The sequence below is a fragment of the Setaria viridis genome, chromosome 3, assembly GCF_005286985.2.
Source record: "Setaria viridis chromosome 3, Setaria_viridis_v4.0, whole genome shotgun sequence".
NCBI classification, from domain to species: Eukaryota; Viridiplantae; Streptophyta; class Magnoliopsida; order Poales; family Poaceae; genus Setaria; species Setaria viridis.
This window is the reverse complement of record NC_048265.2, coordinates 37,290,584-37,308,853: the sequence shown is the minus strand read 5'-3', so window position 1 is coordinate 37,308,853 and position 18,270 is coordinate 37,290,584. Positions and strand designations below refer to the sequence as shown.

The 18,270-nt window shown below is 43.1% G+C and overlaps 1 protein-coding gene across 8 annotated transcripts; it reads right to left on the bottom strand.

Annotated features, from left to right (window-relative positions):
• LOC117849878 (protein PARALOG OF AIPP2) lies at positions 1-13,207 on the bottom strand. 8 transcript variants are annotated; one of them, XM_034731601.2, is made up of 15 exons: positions 12,730-13,203; positions 12,093-12,155; positions 11,272-11,337; positions 11,042-11,127; positions 10,628-10,869; positions 10,217-10,539; positions 10,025-10,110; positions 9,229-9,668; positions 8,683-9,120; positions 8,249-8,570; positions 7,396-7,626; positions 7,187-7,311; positions 7,022-7,101; positions 532-652; positions 1-383 (listed from the first exon to the last, which is right to left on the bottom strand). In XM_034731601.2, the coding sequence occupies exons 3-15, from the start codon at positions 11,311-11,313 to the stop codon at positions 211-213; spliced, it is 2,709 nt and encodes a 902-aa protein (XP_034587492.1). In that variant the 5' UTR covers positions 11,314-11,337; positions 12,093-12,155; positions 12,730-13,203; the 3' UTR covers positions 1-210. The 8 variants fall into 8 exon arrangements, with proteins under 8 accessions (XP_034587492.1, XP_034587493.1, XP_034587494.1 ...); XM_034731602.2 differs by having other exon boundaries at positions 8,683-9,108; positions 12,730-13,201; XM_034731603.2 differs by having other exon boundaries at positions 10,256-10,539; positions 12,730-13,201.
• Between the last annotated feature and the right edge of the window lie 5,063 nt (positions 13,208-18,270).

Here is an 18,270-nt window from a genome sequence, read left to right as displayed (position 1 = left end):
GAAAAGAGAGCAAAACTCTAGAGAAACCAACTGGCGCCGACACCCAAATTACATAGCAAACTACATTAGTAGCTAAACTATCTAGTAACTCGATCAGCTCAGATTCACTACATCCAATACTAGCAGAAACTAATAATTACAGGAGTTCACAGATCATGCATCATTCACTAAATTCAATTCTTAACATGGTAGTCTCTATCACTAGTTTTGTTACTTAACCTGGATTGAACTCTTTCCAGATGTTCTGCCGTCTAATTTGGTCTTCTTGCGCTGCAGTACTTCATTGGTTACATCATCCCAGTTTGCCATCTCAACATTTCTTTTGTGCGCACAATTTGAGGTTCGTGAAAATTGTTCTAACGTGCTTGAGATCATGTGGTGCTCTGCACGTTAAGATTTAACTAGCTGTTCAAATAAAGGAAGTAAATACTAGCTGTTTAAATAAAGGAAATAAATAGTGCAAGTTTTTCTTCAAATGAAGATTGAAAAATAGATCCACTACCAAGACAGGAAATACTGTGTTCAATTCACCTTCATGGATTGTGGAGTCGGAGCAATGAACTGGTGTGGCAAGCACATCAAGAGTAACTTCAACACCATTAAAATCAGAAGATCCCAACAGCTTATCTTGGTGTGCTGAAATAGAAAGTTTCTGCATAAACAAAACTGAAGGGTAAGCACTTTTATGTCAGTATAGGAGCATCACATGAATGAGTCTTCAAATAAAATATTAACGCAAGGACAGATGATGCCATCTGATCTGTAGACACAAATGCTCCTGTCCGCACCTAAAAGCTCAACAGTACTGATTTAAGTTCCATGGGGTTCTGGTGATTAATATCCACATGGCCAGTGGGACTAATATGGTTTGCCTGTACGCAATGCTTACTTTCATTAAAGATGTGGACTTAAGTAGCCAAACACCCCAAAGAATACATTCAAGGTCAAGCAAATTGTATTCTGCTTTTGAAATTAGAAAAGGGGAAATCATATCTTCATTCGAGCAGTTCCATCTGTCAACCACCAGAAGCAAGCATCATAGCCACTTCAAACCCCATAAGTATGAGGAACATTTTGGAATAGAGTTTATGCTAGCTACCTTAGTTCTTGCTCTGCCCTTTGTTCTTAATTCTACCCTTTACTCAGGACAAGCAAAGTTCTAAGTGTGGGGTACGTTGGTGGTCATTTTATATTGATTTTGACCTCCAATATTTCCATAAAAGAAAGGTTTCGTGACAACACTCGTCCGACTTTTTATTTAAACTAACAAGTTCCACGAGTTTTGGTTGAGTTGTGAATGCAGGAGTATATGGAGCAAATTTTGAGCTAAAATGGCCGCAATGATAGGCTAACCGGCCTGACACCTCCGCGTAAACAATATACCTCCTAATACAAGTGAAGGATACTCCCTCCGTTTTTATTTGTAAGGCGTATGTGCATATTAAGATTCAAACTTTACAATCTTTGGCCAACAATTTAGCCACCATTTTGTAGTTGGATGTACTATCCTCTGATGATAAGTTTATAGCCATAAACAATATAATATAAGATAAAATAAATGGTCAAAAGTGTAATTTGGGAGCCCATGTCAAGTCATATTACGCCTTATAAAGATAAACAGAGGGAGCAAGAGCCCAAGAACACCCACAGGAAGGATGGACTTAAAATGTTGAAAAACATAGGCCGACCGGCCCAAGTCACCAAGCCTACCAACTAAGCCATCATGTATCCTACTTTCTCCTACATGCGAAGAAACACATTGTCAATGAGTCCAAGGCATGCATTAGAAACGTGGTACATCTCTCTGCACAGGGATTGAATGGTTCACTTCCAGGATTAGTTGACTCGAACAACGACCAACCGACTTGAAGAATTTATCCTCACCGTCTAGGAGCCGATTGCGGTGATCCAAAGGCTGGGGAGAAAATCCCTAGGCTGGCCGGTCTAATTAACTTTAGAGGGCATTTGCATCAACCACCATGAAAGTTACTTAAGCACTGATGCAAAAAAGAACGTTGGACGTCCAATTGAAAGTCGGTGGATCGGAAAGCCGGCTAGCCCGCATCGGCACCGAACCACCTCGTCCTTTGCATACAAGTATTGCCTCACTACATTGGGCTATAAACAGGAGGATCCTATTCATTTGGAAGCACATAGGTTTAAAGGAAGGCCAAGGCAAAGCAAAGCACTACCCACATACACTTAGAAAACAGGGAGAGAAGCCAGGTGAGAGTTATGGAGAGGAGCAGGATATGTAGGCCCCTCTCCAACTTTATACCTCGGAGGAATGAAGCTTGAATTTGAGTAAGTTCCTCATATTTTGTCGGTAACTTCACGTACTTTTCTTTTACTTTAATAGTACTTGAATACTTGCTCACTTTAGTTGTGGGTTCCCTGCTGCAGTAGCTAACTTTGTTCGAGTTTTATCATAGTGCATTTATCGTTCGAGGTGGTGGAAGTACAAATGGCAACAGCTACGCTGGGTTGCCACCCGATGCCCGTACCCACACCAGGGTACATAAACATATCCATATCCGCACCCGCACGGGCATTTCTATCCGGCACATAACCCATACCCGATAGCATATCCTTTGTAGACTAAAGGAATCATGGATATAACACATGATAAAAAGCACATAGTAATAAATATGAGTAAATAAAAGCACGATCATTAGTTCATTACCAGTACCAAGTCTTATAAATCACCAAGGCAGTAGTATAAATCCCCAGCAACTAATAGTCTTATAAATCAGTAGATCATTAGTTTGTTACCAATACCAAGTCACCAAGTCACTACTCACCAACAAAATATAAGTTTGTGAGTTCACCAAATATTATAGCCAAGTATATTTTATCCACGGGTATACGTGTATGGGTAGTATGCACACTACTGGCACACGCTTCACCCGATGGGTAGAGGTTTTTGCTCATTAGCACACCCACCGGTGAAGATATTTATCCATACCTGCCTACTTATAAGGTAAACCTGTCTGGTACTCAGATTTTGTGTACCCATTGCCATCTCGATAGAAGTAGTAGTTGATAGTGTAAGCGGGGTGCTTACACTTTAGACCGCCTCAGACCCCTGTGGTACCGTGGTCCTTTGTAGCCAACAGGTTTGGGTAGTTTCATAGGGAGTAGTGCTGGAATCCGGTAGTCCCATTTTCATCCATGTTTGGGGCCACCCTCCCTGAAGTAGCTAGAGTTAGCAAAAGTCAAGTTCTCTTGGTAATTGGTTAGCTAGATGGCATTAGAAATATCTCTATTCAACTTAGTCCTCTTCACTCTCGTCATATCCACTGGACAAATTAGCTTCGCTACTAGTGCACTTCTAGTTCCTTGTGGATGTGATACCTCGAAATACTCATAGGTTAAAGCTGCATCGGCATCCGTAACATGCGGATTAATTCTGTTAGGCTAAGGATTACCAACACTCGGCCATCATATAGACATTAAGAAGACTCTCCCTAATGCAGAGTTGAATGAGGAAATCTAAATGGAACTAGATGGATTTATAGTAGAAAGTCAAGAAAGAAAATTGTGTCAGTTATAAAAATCCTTGTATGGTCTTAAGTAGCACCTAAGCAGTTGCATGAAAAGTTTGAAGAGAACTTCAACATCTACAAGTATATTATGAATGAAGTCGTTGTGGTGGTTGCGAGGACTTATTTTGTGATTGTATGTCGATGACATATTGACCTTTTGGACTATCTTAATGTGATATAGGAAGTCATGGACCTCTTGTCCCAAAATTTTGGGATCAAAGATCAAGGGGTAGTTGATGTTATATTGAACATTAAACTATTGAGAGGAGGTTATGATGGGGTTATACTTTTGCAAGCCATTATGTGGAAAAAGCTTTGAGTTGTTTAGGATATAGTGACTGCAAGCGGTCTCCAATACGATATGATGTTAGTGTGGTACTATAGAAAACGAATGATAAAAAGGGATCAATCAAGATATTTCCATTTCATTGGCCTGCATACGCATAAGCTTGTGGGACTAGGCATGATATTTTGTTTCCTATGAGTAAACTAAGCCTCTTTGTCTCAAATCTAGGAGATGACCATTGGCATTCTCTTAAGAGTAATGTGCTATTTAAAGGCACTAGAACACTACAAGTTATCGGTTATAGTGATTCAAACTGGATATCTAATGCTCATGTGATTTTAAGGCCACAAATGGATATGTATTCACTCTTGGAGATGGTATTGTTTCATGGAAATCTTGCAAGGAGGTTGTCTTAACAAAGACAATAATGAAAGCAAGACTCAGATCATTAGAAAGCCACTATTGAAGGTGAATGGTTACTTGCTTGTAAATGAGAAATCAATGTGGGCTATTGTAAAGAAAATGGCCCTCAAGGGCATTGGTTGTGATTTTGGTGATTGGGTGACAGCGTATACGTAATCAATAGGACTAACATGTCTATCAAGTACATATCTTTACAGGCTTTCAATGGTCCCATGGTCATGTCATCCAAATCATAGTGAAAGTCCAAATAATTGCGAAAAACTAACCAGTGAACAATGTTTTTTGTGAACATCGTATGATCCACCAATGGACAAAGTGAACGGCATTGTATTTGACAAGGGACAGTGAAAAAGAGAACACCAATATGAAACAGCGATGGAACCAGTGAACAACATTGTATTCGACATATCATTTTAGTCAAAGACAATGTAAGTTGGGTATGGTCAAGAAGTACACACCATATTGAAATGGTGGTACCGTTTTGAGTACATGGTGTTGTATTGAGGAAGGAGATTAAGTCAAGACCGAGGATGAACGGTGAATTTATACATGGCATTTGATCAGCCGATGGTGAAAAAGAATGGGCGTTGTATTTGTAGTATAAACTCACCAGAGAGTATGGAAGTCTTGGACAAGGTGAAGTCATATACATCATTATATTGTTAGAAACAACGACAATCATGACGGAAGATATGGCGCATAGAAGGCTAAGTGGGAGTCCATCTGCTACGTGGAGGAATTGCACACATTGTATGAAGCCAAAGATGATCCAATGCCCAAAGAGGCCGAAGGAGGAGGAGAGCTCGGCCCCTTTGGTGTACCGTGTACATGGAAGGAAGATCGGGAGGGTGTCGTCGATGATTGGTTTAAAGTGAGCTCCACGAGGAGATCACTGCACACCTCACCAAACATGGGAAACAGATGCAAGCACTTCATGAGAGCCTTCATGTGGTCGTACTTCTCGTTGAGGCCACAAAGAACGTCAAGGATGAGGGCACGATCTTGGATGATCTCGCCGAAGGCGTCACCCATGCCATTCATCTTGCAGCAGTAGTAAGCGATGGAGAGCTCTCTCTGGACAAAGACGCAGAACTTGATGTTGGAAGCGCACAAGTCTCACGGTTTCTGAGGAACTGCTCCTTGATTCCAAGTCAGGCACGACGTGCCATGCCACCACGGACGCGCATGATCTCCATGAGCTCAGTGGTGACCTTGCCAAACAACCAGGACAGTACGACTGTATCCACACGGCACCATGCTAGGACGTCGCGATAGGTTGCATCGGTGAGAATGTGGCTAGCGAGGGAGTTGCACTTGAGGGTGAGGACAAGGTCACCCCATCCGATGTAGTGGGAGGAGACAGGGTCCAGGACAATGGGCTCAATAGCTGGATGTCCGCTACTTGAGCATGGATATTGGCGATGATGGTGGCCTTGTGGTGACTATGATCATCACCAACGTCATCCTTGACAGGAGGATTGGCAAGGGGGCCGCAACCGCCTTGTCGTTTGAGATCCGCAGCAGCTTTGTGTTCACATTCAAAGATGTCAAGGGCGGCACGTACTCAATCCTATGCAGCGAAAACACATGTTACATAAATAGGCCAACAACCAAAGCAATCCAGCTCATTCAAGAGAGGATTAAGATTGTTGAGCTGGTTTGATATGTGCAAGCAGCCTAGGCGTGCAGGACAAGCACAGGCCAGGAGTGTCCAACTAGGAATAGGAGGGTTGCTAACAGCTACTAATACTAGCTTGAAGACACGACAACAATCATGTTATTCCATTATTTGTTCATGTTTCTCTTGGTTGGACACTTTGTTTGTGTACTGATGGCATGGCCATCACTTATAGTTACCATCTCTAATCATAGATTTAAGTCGCTCTAAGTTAAACTTTTTTAGCTTCGACCATTAATATCTAAAATTTCACATAGATTGACAACGTGTCAGGGGAATAGTCCGGCAGTCCACCACAGGGTAGACCAAGGTGGTAGATTGTGTGGAGGGGATCGCCGTACCTAGAGCTATCACCACCTTGTTTGAATCCTTCTATCTTGAAATCACTTGCCCTAACTTCCCTCATTATGTTTGAAATTCTAAGTATACAGTTTCTACTCCCACTCAGCTCCAGTACACATCTTCCAAGTGTTTTGTGCAACCTTCATTGATCCATCAAGAGTACTATGATGACCTAGGCTACTGATCACTAATCGTTGCTTTCTGTCCCATATCCTTATTATGTTCTTGGCTCATGTTGATAGTAGACAGGACCAACAAGCAGACAGTATATTTACAATATATTACTGTTTGGGTGTTGAGGTTAACTTGCAAATTATGGCAACATTTACAACTAATGTCACCTGGCAACAGTGTTCCCTAAGAAGAATATTGGTTCATGAAGCCACTGATTTCACCTAGCAACTAAGGTCAGTGATTCGAAACAAGCCTTGAATGCTTGGGATCCAGTGAAGCATGAGCTCATTAATTATGCTGCTTCGAACTTGACTCTAGGGTGTTAATTAATCAATGTCTTTGCAAAGGCTCAGACTAGAGCTCAACATAGTTATTTTCTCCCTGAACTCAATGTTACTCATTGACCTCAAGTTTTAGGAGAAGCACATATATGTGGAGTTGTGAGTTTATCTTCTACAGCCAGGTGTTTTATGATTTTTTGCCGTACCCTTGCAATATATATACTTTGGCACATCGGCCTAATGCAACACAGGGTCCAATCCATCAAAAATTCAAGTTAGAACATTCACTTACGGTTGTGTCAAGTGGAAGACTCAAAGGATTATTGGTCCCAACTCTCAGCACACCCCACAGAAAAATGAGCATGTTCCATCCTGAAGCACGATAAGGAAGAATAAAATTATCGCAGCAATAATTATATGAATGTAGCATCACTTGAATTGGTGAATGAATTCTTACTTTGGCAGTTCTTTGATAGGGTACTGGAAGCAAATATGAGCAATTCAGCAGTATCAATATTTCCTCTGAGTGCTAAATCACACTTTATTATATTTTCCACTAGCTTGCTGTAATGATTTTCATAGCTGCATACAAATAAGTTATGCAATGTTAGAAATGTGAAAAACTTAGACAACTGAAGATATAAGGAGAAGTTGCAACAGACATACCTCTGAATATCTCTAGCAAAGAAGAAAAGACCAATACTGTCAAATGTGGGACAATTTTCCTGAAATTGTAGGGGCCATACATTATCACGAGGAAGTTCCTCAAGCTGGATTTTAGAAGGGAATTTCTTTGCTAGCTCAAGCAGTTTTGGTGATGCAGAACATGATAGGTGGGCTTGAAAACCATCACAAAGCTCAGGTGATCCTCCAGTCCTCCACAGCTCAAAACCACCTCTGTTCAAAAAATAATGATTTAAAATGCATATGGTAAAGAAGAAAACCCTATTCAAAATGAAGTTGTTACAATTAAGAACAAGGCTTGAAAATAGTCAGGGTTCAATCATCAAGATAGTATGACCTATGAAACAAACATGAGATGATAAAAACACATTATATGAACTACTAATATGTGTGACCAAACAAAGCCTTGAGGTTCCTATGTAGGTGGCAATTGCAGATCTCTTTAGTTTCTCAAACATGCATGAGAGCTGTGCTTCATTATATTAAATAAGAAGAAGGGGGTAACGAGCCCCTAGTACACATCCACACGCACAGAGAGAGAAGGTTCTTAAGTTTCATTCTCGCCTTTTTCTCTAAAAGAACTACCTGTAAACAACCGAGACACTACGGGATGGGGCTGTGAAGAGGCATGGGCCATGGCCCAAAGCTGGGACTCCTCTTCGGCAAGCAGTAAGACGCGTGTCATGTTTGCAATGGTGCTGTAAAAAAACAACAGTTTCTATGCTTCCAAAGAGTCCAAGCCCCAAGATTGATGAGAGAATTGACACCTGTATTGGTAGTACTACAAGAATAAAATAATTGGGTATATAAGATTAAAAGAGAAGAATATACATACTGCCAAATGTAATTCAGCTCTGGAGCAGTCAAAGCTAATTGTTCATAGCCAGGTGGAAAGTGTTGGCTGGAAAAGGTAAGTGCCTTGTTCGCCAGATCACTTGGCATGGTAGGACTGTCCACAGATCTTCCTATAATAGCACATACAGTATCATAATGTTTGGCATTTAGCCCCAGACATGGGTTATTTAATTTATAATCCAGATGTGAAGGATATGGGATCTGTACTGCATCAGAACCCAGAATACCAACTGATGTCTCACTACTTAATGTTATGCTTCCAGGTGCTTTTGCTGAAAGTGGTTTCTTTACCTCTTTGTGCCCTGAAAAACAAACACCCAGTAGAGTTCCAACTTCCAACCATGAGATACATGCCCTTAGTCTATCATTACCAACACCATATAAAACTCAAGAACTAAAAAGAAATAGAATTACCAAGAGTTTTGCTGCTCTGTCCATAAGGAATGCTTACATAACTCGACTCCACCATATTATTTCCTTTAGTCAGATGTTGAAATGCAGATTCTGCTGGTGAAGGAACAAGAGCAGCCATTGACGCACTAACAGAGGGGCACCCAATAGAAGTGCCTCTGTTAGTGTTCATGGTCTGTCTTGTCGGTGGATTCAGCACTCTTGTCTCAGAGTTTGGCTTGATGAGAGTCTTTGCCTTATGTGCTATGTCACAAAAGTTTGACCTTTTGAACGATGATGACGTGGTAAGTGTGCTCATTGGGCCCACTTGTTTTGTGATAGAGGATGAAGGTTCCTTCGAATGTTTGGGCTTCAGAGGAACTTCACTCAAAAGCTGCTTCACCTTGGGAATCTTGCAGCTGTTGAATGAAACAGACATGGATAGAGAACCTGCAGCAAATCCTTCAAAGTGTAATTTCTTCAATTGCAGGCTTGCAAAGTCATCGCAATGATAACAGAAAATATGTATGTAAAGCCATCAGTTAACATGGATGTTAGTACTAAGTTTACCATGATGAGGTTGACTCCTGTTCTTAGGAGCATTAGGTGCCAATGACAGTGGCACTTGGCTAGTGGAATGATTTCCTTTCTCCGTACCAAACTTGAATGAACATCCACGTGATAGTAGAACTCTTTTTCTGGAATCAGCTTCTATAGTTAAACCACCAGGTTCAGGAGAATTTTGTCCAACCAATGAAGCATGATTTCGTCTTTTTGACTCTCCACTGCCAACATATTTAGCGTCCACTTCATCTTTGGAAGAACTTTGTGTGTTTGCACCATTGGCGGGTTTGTTCACTTTCACTTCAATCGGCTCTCCTTCAGAGGCATCAATCTTGACTTGAGAGTTTTCTAGTTTATTATTTTTCTTCTCAGCCTGTACCTCGCTTTGGCATGTTTCGCACAGCCACCATTGTGGAACCTCTTTAACCATCACCTGCATACAGTAACTGGAACAAAGAAAAGATAAAAGGAATTTTGAGCAGGATAAAATCACCAAGAAGCTATTAAGAAAAAGAAAGCTGAATCAAGCAGTTATTTTCCTGTAATAGGGTGCATATCATAATGTTTTGTAAGGTTTGTTTCTTATGAGTTGCCATTTGTCATTGTGCGAAACAGAGGTTGCAGTCCACAATTCTACATGCCAAGATCAGCATGTTAGATGTATATGTACTCTTATACAATGGGGAAAATACAAAGAGTACATATACAACTAACACAGAAAATGTTAAACTTTAACCATGATGATACTACATCAACAAACAAGAAAGATCAGTACAGGAAAAGTTAGAACAATAAACCATACATATGCTCAGCACCATCAGTGCATCTACTGCAAACAGCAAGATGCTTCTTTTTGCCAACATCTCCACATACGTCACATAGTATCACCTGTTGTAATTCAAAAAATTTCAGTCAAGAGATTTAATTCTCAGGAGTTGCTCACTTAGAAAAGAAAAAAAAAACCTATAAGTTTCTGCGTGAAGCCTATCCCTACCAGGTTTGAACTCACATGCCCAACATAATCACAATTTACCTCACTCTGTATCTTTATCTGTCCATTCATTGCAGCCACATTAGATGTGTCTTTGACCTCAAAATTACATGAAACATCATAGTTGCATTTTTCGTAACTGTGCCTCTCTCCGTCCGGTGACCTCAAATTAAAGGAGGTGCTTCTCTCACCGGATGTTTGTTCACAATCGCGATATGATTTATCTCTATTAACAGCCTCACTGCCACCAAAGCACGAGACACCATCTTGTACTTTTGGTGTAGATGTAGATGTAGATGTATTATCAATAGTAGCACGACCAGTTTCTGATTCAAAGGAAAATGAAACACAGTCACAATGTACAAGATGAATAGGGAGTTGAACATACATTGTAAATCCCTGATTCAGGCTTACCGAGAATTCTTGCATCTAGTTCTTTGCTTTTGCTAGATGTACCATTGCACTTGAATGCTTTATTTGGCTTTTTATTGCCAACATGTTCAGCCTCCACATCATTCTCTGAAGAAATTGTTCCAGCCTTTGCTTGAGATATTTCTAGTTTCTTCTTTTCAATTTCAATTTGTACCTCAGCTTGGCACTCTTCACACAACCATTCACCCACTGGAACTTCTTCTATCTTTACTTTCATACAATAACTGCAACAAGGAATGAGGTATTCAAGGAGATAAAACAGCAGCATATTCTGAGAAGACGATATAGAAAATAAATGAAGGATTGAGCAACTTCCTTTCTGTTATAGGTGATATAGCAAGGCAAATGATGCTTAACAATTGTACATCTAAAGACAAGAAGAGTGAGAAATCTCACGTATGTTCAGCACCATCATTGCATCTACTGCAAATAGCGAGCTTGTCCTCCACACCAACATCACCGCATATGTCGCATACATTCACCTGTATTTATTTTGGTTTCAATGATCAAGTGAGTCATACAGTTAACAAATCAATTAACAGAAAGACATCGCTATATATTTCTATACATGTTGGCTTGGAGCTAGAAACAAAAAATAGGGCAGAAATATGAAGTTTTGAACTCACATCTTCTTCTAATTCGGGACTCCTATCGCCAGAAGAGGTCATTTTGTCTTGCACATCACATACAAGCTGGATATTAAACCATTTTCCAACAAGAAATCAGTCATAATTATGTATATGCAGTGAGTTTGAATTCACATGCGATTAATCAAATTTTAAACAAATTAGCAGCAATGAATGAAATGTAAAACTAAGAAACATAATCAGTGGAGAGTTGCATGACTCCTATTGAGGTTATCAATAGGTTCTGACAGACTAATGACCTTTCTTTATCTTGAGGAAAAATACCCTAAAAGATATATTACATATATAGTGTTTAGTCACAAGGAAAATTTTCAGGTTCCTGTTCATACACAATCCAAGTTCCCAACTGCACAAAATGGGTGAACGAAAAATGGTGCTCCACAAATAAAAGGTTGAAACAATGACAGTGATCCTTCATAATGGTGAATTTAAAAAATCAACAATATTTTTTAATGGCAGAGATTACATATGGAAATTGGTTGGGTCCTAAAACAGAATGAATTATTTCTGGCTGCAGAAATTTTAACCGGGTTTTAGACATCATGTAAAATTTTTTGGCATTCCACATGATGTTACTGTTGATGTCAGAGTTTTTTATTCTATGTAATAAAAAGGAAGTGAAATTCCCACATTTCGAGTCAACGTGTAACAAAGCAATCCAGTATCTTCTATTTTCAAAAGAATTATATCATTTTGTAACAAACTGAACACTGAGCACATTCAAGTGCCAGTTCAAGATAATAGACAAAACATATGGAGGTACAATAAATGAAAATGTAGGAATAACCATATGTGCATACCTAACGATGTTTAAGTGGTTGATGAGAAGTAAGATTCAGCCTCCAGTAAAGCAGTCAAAGGACCTACATCGTCATTCATGAGCAAACAGGCAGCAGCATATTTTTTTAGTAAGTTAATCCAACACACTAACATTTAAAGTTCCTACTAGTTCTCAAAAGTTACAAAGCATACAGGTTAAGGCCATATTTTTTCCAGACCTCTGGTGGAAACTGTATATCTAAATTATCAATTATAAAATGAGTGAAGATCCAACTATGACACTTAGAACATGAAAAATTGGGGGCTTTGAGGGGGGAAAATATAATTTAAATAGGCCCAAACAAAGTAGTTAAATAATAAGATTGAGCTAAGCAAATTTCCCCCGGCTGGTTGGCAGCATTCTGCTACACCAGATGGAACCATCAGTTTGATTGATATGAGGTCCAAACGTGACCAGAATCAATTCACAAAACTAAATCAGCGTTCAAGCTTTGCTGAATTTCAATCTGCAATTTCAACCAAAAATTTTCTTCTCTGATTTAGTTCGTTTACGGGATTGCAACATACACTAGCAATCATATTCACGGAGAAAAACAGAAACAACCCAATGTGACTGAAACTGCAACTTGGGAATTCTCCGGAAAGAATGGCAGTTACCAAGCGGACGTATGTGGTGGGGTGGGCTGACAGCCGCGGTGGCAGGTCAGGCCGTCAGCAGCCGTGCGCGACAGCGTACTGAAGCATGCGGCAGGTGGAGGAACCGCCCGAGGCGGAAGCAAAGCTGCGGGGCGGCACGGAAGAGGAAGGCTGCAGCGGCCGGGGTTGACAGACGCGTGTGGCGCGCAGCAGAAAGCTAGCAGCATCGACGCTCCTAGCGGCGAGGCGCGGGTTGGCGCCGGCGGAAATCCCGGCACAGTGGGGCCCTCCCTGGTAGCGCTTCTCCCTCCCTCACGCTGATTCCTCGAAGGTCGAGGATGGCGGCGCGCCGGCGCCGGCGGCGGTTTCGTTCCTTTGGATGAACAACGCCGGAGGGGAGAACAGAGGTGAATAGGATTGGGGGAATTTGGACAGCTTTTGAAATTTCTCAGGTTGTGGTTGGATAGAATTCTAGAGCGATTCAGTCATTTTAATCCAGCGAACCATCCTAAACAGTCTGATTCTAATATGCTTTTATTGAAATCGATTCCCTAACCATCAAGCGAAACAACGTGAGCGCAGAATCGTCCACCTCGTCACTAGGGGAAAATCCTGGAAATTCTGAGGGGTCAATTACCAATTTACTCTTGAACTTCACACAAATTTACACGAAAACTGCTATCGTATATAAACCCGGATAAGGTTCGGCTCGCACCTCTTCGACCCTTCCATCCATTCCGCCGCCCCGAAGGCAGGAACGAAAATTTATTGGAAATCAAACTCAAACCATTTCAAAATTTGTGTGCTAGTTTGATTTGGCTCTTTTTGAATTTGATTGGAAATCAAATGTGAGTGTGTTTGAACTAAAAATAAAAACAAACCTAAACTAACCTATCTAACCCAACTAACTAAACTAGGCCAGCCCGCAACCCCACCGACCTAGCCCGCCTAACCTCTCCCACTCAACCTAGCAGGCTGGCCTAGCAATCTGGCACAGTTAGCCGCTAGACCGCCACCGCTCCCACTTACCTCACCCTCTCGCTGATACGCGAGGCCCACATGTCAGCTTTATCCCCCACCTCTCGCCGACACCCCCCCTCTCCCCTGCTCTGCCCGCACCGTCGCTACCTTGCTGGCACCCGTGCCTCCACGCCCTTCCCCGCTTCGCGACAACACGAGGAGCGTCCCGCGCGCGCCTCTCTACAGCCCTAGCCGCCCGTGCCCGCCCATGACCCCCCTCTAGAAGCTCTCGCGCCTGGGGGAAATCCTTGCTATGCCCTCGCGGCGCCGATGTGCGCTATGCGTCCGCGCGCGTGGACGCCGAGGCACGCCGGCCATCCACAGTGCAACGCGGTGCCACCGCACCACGGCCGACGGGACGCTGTGACGCTCCTAGCTGTGCGTGGCCTTGTGGCGTCACAGGACTGAGCCGCCGAGCTTGAGTTCGCACCCCGTGCCTAGCCTCATCGCAGCCAAAGGTTTCGTGTCGTGCCGCCCGTGCTTGCCCAGCCACCGCACGCCACAATCCGCGCCTCGCCGCACTACCACTGTCCCGCGTCGTGTCGTGCCGCGCTGTGATGACGTGGGCGCGGTCACTACCTGCACCGCGTCGCGACGCCGCGCCCGCCGCTACAGCCAATCTGACGCACGGCCACACGCGCGGCTACCCACGCCGCTACATGCGCTAGCCGCATGGGTTCCGACAGGCACATCGGATCCCAGCCTGACCTGGACGGTCACATGGGCACCACATGGCAGTGCCACGTAGGATAGGATGGCCATGTGGCTGCCACGTGGAGCCACGTGGCCTTGACATGTCAAGGGTTGGGCCCACTCGTGGGGCCCACTAACTGACAGACAGGCCCACAAACCAGTGGGGCCCACCGACTGACTAGTGGGGCATAGTTGACCGTTGACTAGTCAATGTTGACCAAGTCAACGCAGATCGTTGACCGGGTCAACAATGCCTGTTGACCGATTAACGCTGATGTCAGCAAGCACGTGGCACCCTCCCGTGCTGCCACGTGGCGCAATCCGGTGCTGATACGTGTCACCCCTTTTTCTAAATTTCTTTATATAATATAACTAATAAATAATCCTTTTTTCTTTAAAAATTCATAACTAATTCATTTGAACTCAGAAAGATATGAAACCTGTTGGATTAAATTCGTAAAATCGAGCCCGTGTTGTTTGTAGCTAGTTTGGTGTTATTTGGATCTTCTAAATTTGGCTTTCTTGGAGTTTTTGCCTAGATGTATTGCTTATTAATTTATATTCGAGTCGTATCTTGTTCTATCCAGACCCAAGCTACGATCTCGAGGACTCTCACAACCCCGACTACATCGAGGAGGATTTCAACGACAACAAACAAGGTGTCATGTCACTCCCAATCATATAGATCCTATGCATTCATAGTTGCTAGTGCTTTATTTATGATGCTTGGATGATGATTGATTGCATAACCTATGTTTCTAGCCATGCCTTGATAATTGTTTATCCTGATTTCCTTGTTACCTACGTGTGGACAAGCGATAGAACCCTAGCTAGTCCACCTTACTTATATCCATATACATGCTTTTTGAGTTATGGATGGGCATAAGCCATGGTTTTGTGATGGGATTCCTTCTACACTCTCATGTGTGTTTTGGGTGAGTATGATCCCTTGACATGTTTTGGCGGAAGTGAGCCACGGTTGGTACTGAGGAGTGCCTTGCTAGGGGAGAGCATTCTGGACTCTCTCCACGCCCTGTGCCTGTGGCGAGTACCTTGTTTGAGACTGAGGACAGGTGGCGTACTTTTACGTTGCAAGTTCTTCGGCACATACTTTGTGGAGTTGATGCTCGCTCTTGGCCCCTACAGACCAAGTTAGTTTACCACCAGTCATAGTATATATTTATGTACATACCGCTCGCTTATCTTATGGGCGGGGTTCGGTCCGAGACTAATGGTGGATAGTGCTCAGCTCATAGGCCGATTGGAGGATCAGTGTAAGGACTTCGAGGCATTGATTTTCTTTGACCAGACTGCACCCTGGCGTGGGTAGGTTTCATAGCTTTGAGGTCTTCGACTGGTGACGGCGTGCCCTGCAGTCGAAGACACTACTAGACTCAAGGAAATAGGAGAGTTCTAGCCACCTACTAGGGCTCCGACCGTTAGGTGGGGTTTGGACGGCTGATCCCCGTTAAGGCTCCATCCGTGCGGCTACAGATGTACAACCTCTCTGGAATGTATAACCTATATCTATAGTCCGTGTCCACTAGCATGAACAATCCTCTGATTTGTTACTCCAACTAGACTTTTATTACTCTTCTACCTTCCCCTTTTTGAGACAGGCCGACTTTGCTGTTGAGGTGTGAGGGGAGGGAGCTCTCACATCACCTAGTGTATTTGGGTGCTGGATTCTTGGGTGAAGGGTCTGGTGGTTTGTGACGACTTCCTTGATGTGAGGTGTTGACCTCGGAAATGGTATTGGTTTGATGCATCCTTGATTGCTGCTGCTGCATAAACCTCTACTGCCATATATAAGTTTATCCATGCATATAGTATCATTCCCCCGTTTCCTTGGTGTTCGCCATAGCTTATGTTTCCGCTGTGTAGATATTTTATCTTTCATGATTCAGTCCTGATGGACTTATCCTGGCATGTGCCGAAGTGATGTACTCGATATTTATGATATTAGTATCCTGTTGCTACTCTATATTTCTATGTTGGTATGAATTTGTACTATTTGAGATAACGATTTGCATGTGATAGCCTTCCTGGGACTATCACGACGGCGTGTAGGCTTGAATTCTCAAAAATGGGAATTCGGGTTGTTTCAACAGGAAGTCAGGGAGGAGCCCCTGGTGGCCATGGCCACAGTGGCTGAAACGAACCGGATTTTCGTGAGAAGAATCCGACTCCCTAGATCCTCGTGACAGTCCCTGGATCAATAGCTATCACAAACATAACTCATTTAGCATAATATCACATCCATACAACGATAATAGTACAATTTTATTTGTTACAACCTAGAATATCAGAGTATGATCTAGTACATGCCCCGTGGGCTAAACGACATGAATAAAACCAACGCTGCAGTAACTAGCTTCTGGAAGCATCTCCCTTCTCACGATCATCTCCACAGGCATTCTTGAGCGTAGCACACAACCCTCAGTCGTACAACTGTCGTGATTGTTGCTGAAGTCGAACTCGTAGCCTGCAATTTCACGAGCTGTCCCCAAGGATTGGGACAGGTTCACGTCTCTATCCGTATGCAACCTTTAAGTGGCCTAATGCTAGTAGTCAAAAATATAGTCAAGGAATAGGCTCGGGTTTCCTATGCAGCCGCAACCATAAAGAATAAAACTCCATATCCATCATCCCAATCTCTCAGCACATAGGGTACTCCTGCCTCGATAGGGTCCCTATCACCAGCATCCTAACTCCATACTAGGGTCGACGCGAAGACTCCCTCTCTTTGCCTCTCAACAACTACAGTCGGATCCTAAAGGGAAAAGGAGCAACTTCCCCTCTTCCCGACTGCAAATACGGCTCACGTCACACAAGTAGATATAAGGGGGAGGTAGAGAAATCCCAAAAACAATGGAGAGTCATCGCAACACAGGGTTGCCCATGACCGAGGACGCTGCTATACGTATAGTTTTTACTTTGCAGAGTGTGTACACCTAGACCCATCTTGGAGTGAGACAACCAGCGATCAGCTGACTGAATATCACCCTACTGAGCGAAGAACCTGAGAGTTACGATACTATCCTGCATCTGGGCTTGGATGCGATCCCCCATAGTGGACCACCTCGGAACTGTGAAGCACTCCCACTAGGGCCAATCGAGGGCAAAAGCAAATCAGGGGCCAAAAGGTCAAGACAACTCCCCCCTACACTGACACTCTATCCTACGGTAGGTATGGCACCACACTTGCTAGTCTCGACCCGGGCCTAGACCCATAATTCAGCGAGTGGCGTGCATGTTTAACATATTCCCGTGAAGCATGGTGACCCACTCGGCTTTAGACCGGGGCGAGCTCCTAACTCCCAAAAGCGTCTCCACAACGTGGTTCGCAATGGCACCCATAATAGGTATCACCACCAACTCCTATGCTCCTCAACTGTGTACTGACAACAAGTACCAAATAGGGAATGCCAGAGAATGGACCCCAAGTCCCTAATCCGAAGATTGGGTTGTGTAAAGCTCACCCCCATCAAGTATCCCACAAACACCTTCTCCTACCGGTTTTAACCCCACACACGCCAAGAATCCTAACCACAATATCCCATACACATGCAAGCATCACACATCGCGTATCTAAGTAGCATAGTAGTAGGTCAAACAAGGATATGCAAGGTTCATCATCGTCATGCGAGGAATTAAGCGATAGCACACTAATTTAGCAATGCCTAATGGGTATTCAAATCGAATGGGCATGAACCTGAGTAGTTTTCCTCCTCGTGGTGGTCCTCGAATGGCTTTGGCTTCGGGTTCAGCTTCGAGACTCCGGCAGCTCCTAATTACGCAATTACCTTAATTACCGAGGCTCTATTTGCAAATAAAATACAAAATAGA

Bases quoted from the DNA above. Each gene is read 5' to 3' on its own strand.
- LOC117849878 (XM_034731601.2), bottom strand. From the start codon at position 11,313: ATGACCTCTTCTGGCGATAGGAGTCCCGAATTAGAAGAAGAT. The intron at 7,312-7,395 runs GTATGTCTGTTG...ATTTGTATGCAG, and splicing joins TTTGCTAGAGATATTCAGAG to CTATGAAAATCATTACAGCA. The intron at 653-7,021 runs GTAAGTGAATGT...TTGTTTATGCAG, and splicing joins GTCTTCCACTTGACACAACC to AAACTTTCTATTTCAGCACA.